The sequence below is a fragment of the Dermacentor variabilis genome, chromosome 11 (genome assembly GCF_050947875.1).
Source record: "Dermacentor variabilis isolate Ectoservices chromosome 11, ASM5094787v1, whole genome shotgun sequence".
Lineage (NCBI taxonomy): Eukaryota > Metazoa > Arthropoda > Arachnida > Ixodida > Ixodidae > Dermacentor > Dermacentor variabilis.
In genome coordinates, this window is record NC_134578.1 from 27775351 (window position 1) to 27788853 (window position 13503).

The following is a 13503-nucleotide window of genomic DNA, read 5'->3' on the forward strand; positions in this document are numbered from 1 at the left end:
CCACATATGCGTAGCATTATATGGCGGTCGGCATGATGTGCTATGTGTTATGCTGATGCAGTATGCGTTATTTGTTTATATATGCGTGACAAGTGCGAGCAGACAGGTGCACATATTTCCAGTGTCTAACTTATACAATCCCCACCACGCATCATATATTGCTACGCACATCTTCGGCTGTTCCCGTTCAGGGAGGCTCCTCGTAATTTGTTCGGGCGATGCCCGATGCGGCATAACCAACGCATTAATGCCGTCATAGGCAGCGGAGGGGGAACGGCTGTGCATGCGTAATTAGCGAACCAGTGGCGCATCCTCTCGTTTTGATTCCTCTTTAGTCACCTTCCTTCCTCGATCATTGGTTGGGTGTTTACCAGGGCGTCCCATACTGCTTGTTATCCCCCTATTGGTATAAACTCAGGCACTTCTGGTCTTCGTTTAACGCCTCTTTCCACGCATGGCGTATGGGGAAAGGCGAACGCCCAGGGGCTCGTAGAACGTGTAACGCCAGTACGCCTATCGTTATCGCGTACAATGGGTCGTTTGCCACTGTACTCGGGATGGCAGCTATCAACCACACACAGAATTATCTTCAACTGTGCATTCTCGTCCTGTACTGAGAAAGGGGTTTTCTGGCTTCCCATTAAATTTTTCGACCGACTCGCCATGTAATACTACGCATTAACAGGAGTACAGTAGCACGATAAAGATGTGTGGTTCTACAATAATGCTGTGCATGAGCGCTGAGTTCAAAGAATGCCTAGTACAAAAAAGGTGAACATCTCTCGTCCTCAATGACATATCTCAGGCAAATTGTAGTAACCTTTGCAAGGCTTGTCCATTTTTACCCAACCGGTTGGCACTCCTAATGTAATCCACTGCTTGATGGTCTATTCAGTGAATCCTTACACAACTGTACTTTTCAACACCATCCACGGTTCAGGTGGCAGATTAACAGAGCCGAATAGAGACCGTATTCCTATTACCCCTCGTAAGCGGAGCTGCTGCAGACTGCCTTTGGGCGTGTGCCACACCTTGACTCCGTTTTTGAAAGGTCTTTTCCTTTCAGATGTAGTAAGAAAATCACTCTTTCTGGGAACTCGAGGAATCTTTCTCTCGCCCCAGCGGTGTACGGCAACACTTTAAATGGAGTTGCATGTGAGACTTGCAGTTACTCCCACAAAAGGGACCCACCAGCACTGGCCTTGATAAAGAGCTGTCGGGCAGTTTCAAACAGAAGTTGGTGGGAAGCTCGAGAGTAGAAATGTTCAACAGTATTGAATAAGGGAAACCTGACGCATACGTCAGGGTTCCTACAAGGTAACTGGTCTCCTGAAGGGCAACGAGTGCCTAGGTAGTTGTATAAAAAAACGGTTTGTAGCAAGAAACGACAGCCATTCGTGACGATTAACATATTAGGGCTAGTGGTCGACGACACATTGTTCATTTGAGTGGGAATCGTTGTGGACGGCTCCCCACATTTCCCTCAGGCTATAGTGTTAGCGAAGGTAAACCCTAACCGCTACACTCGAGTCAGGCGCATATCTCTGCACGCCTCATTTCATCAGCGATAGGCCACGAGGAAAACCCCGTGCTTCGCATACCGCACTTATACGCAATGTAGCGTCGGGGAATTTTCATTCCCAAAACGACAGTGGACGAACAGCGGAACGGCGTGAGTCACGCCCATTCTTCACACGCCTGTGGAATTCTGCGCGCCTACGATTACCTTAACGCAACGCTTCAGTGGTGCTATTCAGTTACACCCGTTTCCCAGTACGCTGCAAAGCCGCAGTGAACGACGCGTTGAGGTCCCGCGAGGAACGCTGTCTGTCAGGCACGTCTTCAAATCGAGTGGCATGCAGTAGGGGTGTGCTAATTCGCTCCTCCTGTGTATGCGAGAACGTGATCGAGTGCTCGAGTTCTCCGTCAATAAAAATGTGGAAACGAAAAAACAATGCTTCGTTTTCTAAAGGCATAGGGAAAACAGCGTGAATGCGCAGGTAGCCACCTTGATCGCTATGGCCGGCATCTGTGGCACGCACGGTGTTTTGTAAAGCAATACCACCGCGAAGCCCCCTGGAATGCTTCGACGCAACTAGCGCCCCCTCGTGCAGTGTGGGAATTGCAACAGAACACGAGGTTCTTTTTCCGCTTGCGGTAGGCAGTGTCCAGTGTCGCACTCGGGCTGGGGGAGGGCAACGCGAAGGCGAGTGGGTGTCGGGTGCAAAGCATATTTTGGCAGGTAAGAACAACCAAGGTGTCCAGCACAGCGCACGCAGTTAAGAGGCGGACAGCGCGTGGATAGTGCCAAAGACTTGGCGGTATAGCGGCGGTAGCGATCCCGGTCATAGTTGCATCCCGACAGTTCCTGCTGGGAATCCCAAGATAGGCACCAGGAAAACAGTTCGAAGCATCACGCCCTCTCTTGACAAGAAAGTTCTGTTTTGGGGTGGACACAGCACTCGTCAAAGTAAGTCTTGGCTCGCCTGCGTTACAGGAGCAAAGTGTATCAGCGTACCATCAGCATAAATTGAAGCGCGAACAAGTCGAGAGCGACTGGCGTGCGCTGTTTCGTCTCCGTGGTCAGACATGTTTCTAAAAGTGCAAAGAGTCAAGTCACCAAGTTTGCGTTTAGAACTACGCTAGGATTAGATAATGGCTACGGTGAAATTGCTCATCTAACTCCTGCACATATTATGTGTAACCAGTGTTCTTATTACTTCTTGTTCGAGGTTCAATTTAAGCTGATGCTGCGTCAGTATTTTGTTTGTAGCGAGAGCCTTCTTGTTAGCCTAGGCGAGCGTTGTGTCAAGACAGCGCAGCGTCGCTAGAATTGTTGCAAGAAGAAGCTGAAGTTTGTTGTTTCTTTTTTTGAACTTTTGCAATACCATGGATTGCCACTGCTTTTCTGACATATTATATGTGTGGTGCATGCTTAATCAGAGTTTAACTCTAAGTAACCCCTGGTGTACATCTTGCAAAGTCCTTCATTAAACACACTCACTCTACTAAAATCCAATATCAAGAATAAGGCTGACATATGGAGTAGCACGCTGTGGTATAAAGGTTATAAACAGGCATAAAGTGCCTCAGAAAGGCTGGCCAACGTTTCGATACGAGGACCTATATTCGTCAAAGGCGACCTCGTCATCCTCGGCTTGTTAGTTTTAATAGGTTAGTTCAGTGACGTCACGTGCGGTCGCTGTCGGTGGTGGCTGGTTGTAAAGGGAGAGACTTCAAAGAGAATGAGCGCTTTCACGTGACGTCTGTAAGCGTGGTTCCTGAGACGAGGGTACTAGAGCGGGAGAGCGGGAAGGCGGGGAGAAAAAAAGGGAAAAAAAGAAAAGATAAGGATACCAAGAAGGAAAAGGATATAAAAAAGCAAGAAACGAAAAAGAAGGACATAGGAAGGTGTTGCAGTAGCGAGAGGTTAGGGAGCATTCAGGGGTTTCGTTGGGGGCATGCTTTTGTGGCTTTAGAAGAGCCGGTCAGCCGGTCATTGCGCGAGTAACAAAAAAAGAACCAAAAAAAGATCACTTGAAAGAATGTCTTGAGTAGCGTAGCCGCAATGCGTCGAGTAATTTTGAAGGAGTTAAGATAGAGACAAGGAGTCTGGGATGAAGTGCATAAACTAGTTGGAAGGCAGTGCCTTGGTTTTTCAATGGACGTTAGCCCCAATAGCTCAACGTTGACGTTGTCACGACGCCCACGTTCCGTGCTAATTGCTCTTTAATACTTCTAAAGATGAGTCTGAAACTCTCTCAGACGTAAATAGGACGTTCAAGATTAACAAACACTACTAAAAGTGACATATCTTGAAAACTATTTGGCAAGAGCAGCAAAAAGTGTCATGTGGTCGTGGAGTCAGCAGACAGACAGACGTTAGTGTGAATGGTTCATATAAATATAAAGTCAGTATGTCAAAGAGAACTTTCATGAAGTGTTGAACATGTTTAGCCTGGTTGGCTGGATGGTCCTCAGCGAAATGGCGCAACCCACAATGGGGGATCGGCCATGAATCTGGCAGTACCATTTTTCCAAGTAAACATATATCATTCGAAGAGAACAAATTAAAACAACATTAGAAACTGAATAAATTGAAATTTATTGTGGCATTATACAGATAGTAAGGTAACGGTAAATAAATGACAAAAATAACCTAACCACAATAAATAAAAAGGAATTTTACAATTAGGCATTCCACACTTTTACCCATCTCGAGCTTCGCGCTCCATTTGCCTGCAAATGCAAGAGATGCTGTGATCCCGAACAGCTGGGGAAAAAACCAAGGGTTCGGCTTCTGCAGCCAGTTTCGCCCTCTAGATTATGTCGAAATAACTATAAATGGAAATATTACAGCTAATCTGATCCCTGTACATAAAATCAAATTGAGAAATGTATACGAACACTGCGTTATGAGGACAGGCAGCTGCGCAGGTGGATTAAGGTTTAAACAAACATCGTAGCACTGACTCTCCACCTGTCTTGAATCGATATTTACAAAAATGCATCAACCATAAGATGCCTTCCGTAATTGTTACGCCATTATAAATATTTGTTTCTTACAGAAGCAAGAAGAATCAAATTAAGATCGTTGTAAATAAAACAAAGATGTGGTCAAAGATTTCACGACCAGTGTGTCGGCGGCAACATGATCGATGAGAGATCGATGAGCCTCACTGAGCTATTCAAGAAAATTGTCGATGTCGGTGTCAGGTCAGGCACCTACTTCTTCAGGCGTCCGGTGAGCATGGTTTTCTCAACGTTTACATAGAAAATTTTGCCATTACACTCTTGTCCAGCGACCCAAGAAGCCGTCAAAATGGCATTGAGCCATTGCAGATGACGACACCACTCTTCTAATTTTTTCTGACCTGCTTTATCAAGCAAGGAGCCGTATACTCCTCGCTACACAAGATGGCGATTTTATTCGCCATGAATAAATCGAGGGCGCCTGAAGTCGGTCGGTTGCCTAGTTTTCTCAAATGTTCAGTGTTAGCAAGGAAGAAAATGCGGGCGCTTACATTACCGGTAGTTTTACTACAGTGCATATTTTTGCAATCATCAATGTGAAAATTGCTATATTTATCATTGTAATTGATTATTTTGTTTATTGTTCCGGTGTGATGCAAGCTTTTACGTGTCATCTCCGCTATTCGGCAATCTGCATTGTATTATGCAGTTCATAATGTAGCATCATATCGTTTAGGTGCTGCCAGCATTGTTAAAGGGATGTTGATGCTTGTCAAGCCATCACTGAACCATTTATTCTTTGCCAATTTGAGTTTCTCTCTCTAAGAAAACTTAAATAAACAGATTCAAGTGACTGACTAACAGTAATACTGGTTATGAGACAATCGCATCGCTTGGAGACAAACAGCACGATGACGGAGCTGTGCTCAGGTTCGTCCCTTCCCAGTCTAAGCGATCTCTCTCAAGTCGCCGTCAAGCTTTTTCCATAGGTTATAGAAAGCCGGCGGAATAATTAGCTGTACCCGAAGCATTTAAATGAACAAGGAACATTGCGTTATTGCTTTCTTGTTAAGAGTGCGCGAGAAGAGCTCGGCAATACGGGTGCCTATACTGGCAAGTGGTGCGAAAGGGGAAGTTGCAGCTCGGCCTATTGATATTCACGCCAACTGCCGGCTCAGCAAAAAATCGCTGCTCTCTGGTGAGCGTCGAAGGTGAGCTATTATTTGTTCCCCACCTTGTTGCAGCTGCCCCCGGACCACAGTGGCGGTCGTCGCCCGAACAGCCAGACGGGGTTCGAAACCTGCATCGCGTGGTCTTGACCGCCGGTGACCTCCAGGTCGGTGGCGCTGTCCCGCTGGGCCGCCCGCAGCGTCTAACAGCGTCTGTCGGAGAAAAAAAAGAAACCGCAGAAGAGGTTGCCGGTCGGAAACCTCCCTATATAATACAGGGGTGCCTCACAGCCTGCAGTCAATTGCTGTGCATCTTCGCTCCAGTCACGAGTGTTACAGCTCTCGTTGAGTCTGCTTTCCCGGTTCGCGATCGCAAGAGAGTTTGGGGACCCTTTCCTTTCGCTCAACTGTCCAGCCTTCACCAGTAGCTTCAGCGATGAGCACCAAGGTAGACATTGTCCTTACTATTAGCATAAACTTCTGTGTATGCTATTTACTCTTCCCAAGTTAGTTCAATACTACAACGCATGCACATGGTTATGGGCACAGGCTAGAGACTAGCGGAGACACAATTCTGTGCGAATGCTTTCTTGTAGCATGTCACACGATTCGTATTCTAGAAAATTTTCATAGTAACTTCAACTTACGCTGCTTAAACTGTTGCTATATACCACGTAACCACGATGCACTTTCTTCAATCTTACGAGGTCTCCGGTACAGATTAGTCAAGCCTTGCGTATTATCAGAAAACATCACTGGCATTGACTTCTCTGGCAGCCGCATTATCAGCGTCTGGAAAGCCTGTAACTAAGCACAGGAAGCCAGAGCAGAACATACCACCATGTTTATTTTTACTTCAAAAATTCCATATTTGGAGACAGATGGATGACTTTAAAGAAGCGTGCCCTGCGGGCTTGCATTTCCTACAGAGTCTTTACTGAACCTCAATTCCTGCTTTCTTCAAAATTTCGCTCAAGTTTCACACGTTTAGCTCTTTGAAGTAATGATGCCCTCTTCATTTTCTAAGGGAAGCCCTGATTTAAATGATGAGCGTGTGCTCTTGCATGCAGATGCGACTGGTCTTCACGGCTGTTGTATTCGTCGTGGCCCTGGCAACCAGCTACGCCGTCGAGATCGATCTCCACAAGCCGGTGCAAATCTGCTCGGCACAGATGCTGGTCGACGTTGTCAACAACGTCTGCCAGACGCCGCTAACGGCTGCTCGACGTCGCAGGAGGAGCATCCGCGGTAAGACACAGCTTACTAACTATACTGAAATTCGCTTATCGTCTCTTCATGTTTTCGCAAACGTTGGCGTGAGTTTTAGCGTGACATGCGCAGATTACAGTTTCCGTATTTCAGAAGAAGAAACAGAAGTCTAGTTAAGAATAAAAGCTTCCGACTGCCCGTTATAGGTTGGGGAAAAGGGGAATACTGTACGCTGCAGTGTAGTTCATATCCACGTTTTACGCGGGCAACAGTGCAATAGAAGTATGAAAGAGAGACGAAGGAAAGGGCAACATCCATACGTGCGCGCGTGCGGAAGGGTCACGCAGTCAAAGCCGTTCGCCCAGGTCAGTCGTTTTGCAAAAAACCAAACAGCCTTGATCGCCTTGTAGGCCAACCAACGAGGAAGTCGGCGTTCAAGCATCATCAAAGCAGGCATTTGAAGATAACAGGGTCACGATCGGAGACCGTTGTTCGAAACGCGCGTTCAGTTTGCGTTCAGTTTCGGCTCACGCGACTGGCCTAGGCCGCGACAACGTCGTAGGCCGCGCCCGTCGACTCGGCCTATGGGCAAATCGAGTGAGGCGTAACTGAACGCAAACTGAACGCGCGTTTCGAACAAAAATTTCCGAACGTGCCCCAGGTTTCCACAACGACCCCACGTTGTGCACCACGTTGAGGTCTACCTCGACCCTCAAGCAAGAATGAGACATAGGAGACATGCGCGTATTACCGCCAACTGCACTCCGCGGTTCCCGTTCCCTCGATATCTGCTGACCGAGATGGGCCTAACACTATGGGTAAGTGGCCTTGCAACCCTAGCTGCACATACTGAAGTACGCCCGATCCATCTGGGACCCGCACCTCGAAACCCTCATTCAATCACTTGAAGTAATCCAAATCAATGTAGCGCGTTTCATTTGTAGCAATTATAGCCTGCGCATCAAGCGTAACTGCCATGAAAAATGCTTCGCTACTTGCTCCTCTCTCAGTCCGACGTAAGTGCTTTCGCCTTGCTTTATTTCATAAACTATATTTCCACGATTCCCACATGCACGATAATCTTATATAATCTCCAATCTACATTTCCTCTCGTACTGATCATAGCCATAAGGCTGGAATAACTCAATGCCACACCAGAACCTGTCAGGGATCTTCTTAACCAGTGGCCCGAGCTGCACACTCCTTGGCTCGGATTGCCATCGTGTTTGGTCCTCGTTGGGCGATAGTTAGTCCAGTTTGTCTAAATGAGAATAATTTTGTTATGTCCTCGCATTTGCAACCTCATGGAACCGTTTTCACCCAGCATTAAAGGGTCATCTTTCAAAGTGGTAAGATTGTCATGGCCGTGCCCAATGTTCGTCGACAAACGCGCCCCGAGTGGATATCATACATCTCAAGAAGAACCTGCAGTGCGATCACCGCAAGCTAAATACTGACGTGATTTCACTGACTAGTTGCCTCCGAGAACAAAACTTCGTTTGCGCATCGTCTGCTTCATGGTTGTAATTACTTGAGGTGGGGAGATGCTGTGGTGGTACAAATCTAATGCTGCAGCGGTAGTTCCAGACTGGTTTCACATGCCCCCATTGGCCCATATTTCAAGGCACTCAACCCCGTTTCTTTTTCTTTTCTGGTTTCATGCAGATTCTGACGAAGTGATTGATGGAGTCACGCGCATTGTGAGAAACACAAGGCCGGCCATGCAGAAGCACTCAATGAAAATGTGTAAGTTGAGCAAATTTTCCCCATATGATCCTCAAACTGAACCCCCCTGCCGGCTGCCACAAAAAATAAATACCATTATGTCAGGATTCGTTGATTTATTGACAAAATGATCAATTTATTTCAGCTCACACACTAGTGCGGGATTTTGCTAACGTCTGCTGCTACACGCCGTGCCTACCGTCCCGTTTCCTCGATATCTGCTGACCGAGATGGGCCTAACACTATGGGTAAGTGGCCTTGCAACCCTAGCTGCACATACTGAAGTACGCCTGATCCATCTGGGACCTGCACCTCGAAACCCTTATTCAATCACTTGAACTAATCCAAATTAATGTAGCGCATTTCATTTATAGCAATTATAGCCTGCACATCAAGCGTAACTGCCATGAAAAATGCTTCGCTACTTGCTCCTCTCTCAGTCCGACGTAAGTGCTTTCGCCTTGCTTTATTTCATAAACTATATTTTCACGATTCCCACATGCACGATAATCTTATATCATCTCCAACCTACATTTCCTCTCGTACTGATCATAGCCATAAGGCTGGAATAATTCAATTCCACACCAGAACCTGTCAGGGATTTTTTATTCCTAGGACCTCTCAGGAATAAACCACCTTCCAGGCGCAGTTGTCGCAATTTAGGACAACTCAAAGTTTCCTTCTGCCCTATCAGATATCATTAATCCCGGATACAATTAACTAATCCATTTTGCTGTAATAAATAACCACCTTTTGCTGCTTTGTTGTTTACTTACGTATATGTTTCTTACCCGCTCCCCTCTGTAATACTTCGGTCTTGAGGGTACAATAACAATAAATAAATGCAGTGCACATACTAGCGTTTGCATATACGAAACTATCAAAGAATGTGGATAAGCGCAACAAAGTTAGAACTCACCTCTCCGGATATGTGCTAAACCGTGATGCGCTGCAGTGGACGATGTTTCTGTGCCGGACAATGCTCATATCCGAGGTAAAACAGCGAGCGGATAAGTTTTCTCAAAATAAGTACCTTCGCTGACATATTCTGCTTGCTTTAGTTCAACAAGACGTCACACACAGATGCCAGCATGCCGATATTCAAGTATATGATCTTTCCAGCTTACCGGAGCAGCTCTACGCTAGACCATAACGAGGGATATACGTACACACGCTTCCGTCCCAATATATAACACAACTGTTTAACCCAATGAAGCGAACGCTTAGCGTACCTGAAAGGCAAAATATAAGAAACCGACGAGCAGTGCCACGTATATTTCTATGTTGCATTTTAATGTCCATGGGGAACAAGCGTTTTTTACTTTTTCATCATCATGCGCCTATTTGCCGTTCACGGGGAGACGAAAGGTTCTCTAAACAGGCTAATTCTATTGAAAAGCGTCTTCTGTAACTGCTGACGTTGTGCTTGTTATCACTGCACCTGTTTAGCCAGGCGATCGCTAGTGACAACTTCAGTCAAGTAGCCACCGCATCAGTGCTGTACTGATTACAAACAAAACAACGTGGAATGCCCACAACGACATCTGAGGGCCTTCTTTGAACATTCAATACCCTCCACGACGCGTGTGAGAATTTGAAGCGCCCTCTGTGGAAGCTTGTAGCAAGCACGTGTGCCGCGTGACCGTCAAATCTACATGACTACGCTAAGGTACTTGACGCGAAGACTGAAGGAATCTCTTAAGTTCGCACATCGAGATATTGCAATTACGTTTTACCAGCAGTTTCTTAGGCTGGCGTTTGCCCGGGAGGTTTCGACACGTTTCCGATATAGTGCACTTGAGAGTGCCACGTGCCAATTTTCATAGCGAAGTTTTCTTAGTGATGTGCCATCAGTTTAGATGCTGTGGTCAGTGATGGTGGCTGCGTTGTGGCGAGAAGGGTGCGAGCGATGGAGAGGGCCAGTAAGTGCCGCGTCGTTTGTAGGCGCAAGCGTTGACGTCGTCAAGCCACGATGACGGAGTTGACGCGAAAGCTTTGCTTCCACTTATTCCCACTGCGCGCGGGACCTGCATGATTGATTTTCCCGTGCTCTTCAGGCCAGCTCTAATTCCTGCCTCATTTTGCCTTCTCTTCCTGCAGATACTTGCGAAGAGCACAAGGAAACTGGCAACGTAACCTTATGGCACCTGTCGTTCAGAGCACAGCGTTCTGGCTACAGTTCAAATGCACAATCGACACAGACTTCTTGTGATAGCACTGCAAAACGGGAGCACTTTTTTTTAACACAGTTATTTTATTTTGTGATGTATATAGAGAAGGCTACATATGTACCACACACTTTATACTATTGTGGCAATGGGCCGGGACATTGCAATGTTCGTGTATTTAGTTTTATACGTATTGATAGTTTTATCGTCGTTTGTTTAAATGCGCCTATTCTGTGTGCTCGTAATTTATATTCTTTTTTTACATCGATGGTTCTTGTCGTTGTCATTTCCCGGGAAATAAAAGGTATAACATTCATCTCGGTCGTTTCTACTTTCCTTTTTCTTTATGTTATCGCGCTATAAGGAAAGCGCCAATGAAAGCGTTATAATGCAAACTCTCAAACACACCACGATTCTGTATTGAGCATGCCCTAGTTGGCCTAATTCAGATACCCATACTTGCTCCATCGCTTTTAGCCTGGCATTTGCTGTGCTAAAAGATTACAGAGGCGCCTCTCTGGCATGATTACATAGGCGGCTATGACGAGATTACATAGGCCGCTCTCAGCTGTTGTGATGAATGAGCATACATTTCAGAGCCCAGAGTGCCTGCTTGCGTGGTTCGATCGTGATTGGCACTTACTACTCGCTCTCCGTCATGACAGACAAAAAAAAAGTTGATAAAGTGAGCTTTCTCTCAGTCACATCTCACGCTGAGGTCGAAGTATTGGCAACATGTTGTCGTTGTTACTAAGATTCACTATTTCTTTCGACACTGCTAGGCCTAAAAAAGTCCCCACTGAGCCGCGAGAGTATTTTAGTTTTTACCAACCAAATCATGCCAAAGCGGTTAGCGTTGATATGTCATTACTTTTCTCGCCTTGTGTAGCGGGGCAGCGAATTTTCTATTGGTGTTGCTGAATCTCACACGCCATTCCAGTAAACCTGCTGGATGATGGCGGGAAATGCTGAGGACCGGATGAACTTTGCGCATGCTTACTGATGGCAGACGGTCAACAGAGAGCTTTAGCAGGGCCGTATTGCGGTACGGTAAGTGCAATTTTCGGTACGGTGGTACCGTCCCTGCTAACCTACCGCGATGACCGAAGACGTTTTAGCTGCGTGTGCCGCTCGACACGTACGGCGATGTGATAACGATGATAGCGGCTAACATTGGGGCCTTGCAGAATACAATAACGACGTGCTGAGCGCGCAATATTCATTCTGGCGTTTACTAGGAAAGTTTAGCTTGTCCACACACATTAGAGAGCTTTAGCAGCGCCAAGTTTCCGTACGCTAAGTGCGGTAGTACCGTACCGGTCGAGGACTGCGCATGCGCGCACTTTACCTTACGGAAAAACTTTACAGACGGTAAGTAGTCGGTAAGGATCGGCTCGCACCGGGTTTTGCGAGCCGAGCCGCACCAAGCCAACACAGTGAGAAAGTGGCCCGGCCACAGGGTTCACGTCGTGCGTGGGCACGTCTAGCGTGCTTTTTTCACCATAATAGGACAAAGGCAAGAGTTCACTTTAATTCTGCGGCGCGATGAAGAGGCAACAAGTATGACAGTGGCATAAAAAAAACAGATTTGTGGCGCCATCTAGTGATGCAGAATTTACTTAGAGGAGACGCAGAGTTTCTATTGCAGTAACTAACTATATTCTGCATATCTGCTGGTGTAAAGTATGGGCAGTGGTGCAATTTACAACAAACAAACCTTTGTTTTATGTATTGATTAAATAACAATACCTATGAAACAAAAGGTTTCATATGTTGCAGTACGAAGTGTCCCAAGGTGTCGCTACCGGCCTCGTGACTGGCGTCTACGTTTGCCATATACCCGAGTGCTTCTGTAAGAAATAATGCGTGCATGGACAAGCTAAAGCTTTCTAGTATTCATCAAAATGAATATTTCGCGCTCAGCGCATAGTTATTGTATTCTGCAAAGCCCCAATGTTAGCCGCTATCATCATTAACACATAACCGTACTCATCGAGCGGCACACGTAGCCAAAACGTCTTCGGAAATCGCGGTAGGTTAGTACGGAACGGTAATACCGTACCGCATACCGCACTTACCGTACCCTAATACGGCACTGCTAAAAGTCCCTATTATTCTTTACGGAAGTGCCGGATTATGATAAACGTAGACGCCAGTCACAAGGTCGGTAGCGACCTCTTGTGATAATTTCTCCTGCAGCGTGTAAAACATAATTTTGTTGCATAGGTGTTTTTGTGTGAGCAATATATAAAAATAGGAGCATTTGTTGTCAGTTCCAGCGCTGCCGGTACTTTACACCAGCAGACAAGTAGACTATAGTTATTTACTGCAATAAAAACTCTGCCTCCCGTCTTAGTAAACTCTGTCACTAGATGGCGCCACCGGCCTGAAGTGTATTCTATGCCTCTTTCTATTTTCTGTTTTTTTTAGATGATTCTCGCTTTTCTTAATATTCTTAATATTCGGCCAGAGTATATTAATCACCTGTTAAGAGGGTACGGCCACAAGTTCAGTTCAGCCGAAGTTTCCTCCCGGTTAGAAGGGCTATCGTCGTGTCGCAGCATGTGAATTAATGTTAACTCGTGCCTTGGTCCTATCACGGTGAAAAACGCACGCGAGACTTGGACATGCGCGGCGTCCACTCTGTGGCCGACACCACCTTCTCATTGTTTTGGCTTGGTGCAGCTCGGCTCGCGAAACACGGTGCCAGCCGAGCCTCAGCGACTCCTTACCGTCTAGTATGCCGTACGGAAAGTAAT

General features: G+C 46.4%; 1 protein-coding gene across 1 annotated transcript; it reads left to right on the plus strand.

The window, feature by feature from the left end:
* Nucleotides 1–2281: 2281 nt before the first annotated feature.
* LOC142564044 (uncharacterized) lies at nt 2282–11042 on the plus strand. The gene is made up of 6 exons (XM_075674861.1): nt 2282–2470; nt 5718–6090; nt 6713–6890; nt 8517–8597; nt 8722–8824; nt 10677–11042. The coding sequence occupies exons 2-5, from the start codon at nt 6079–6081 to the stop codon at nt 8799–8801; spliced, it is 351 nt and encodes a 116-aa protein (XP_075530976.1). The 5' UTR covers nt 2282–2470; nt 5718–6078; the 3' UTR covers nt 8802–8824; nt 10677–11042.
* Nucleotides 11043–13503: the final 2461 nt, after the last annotated feature.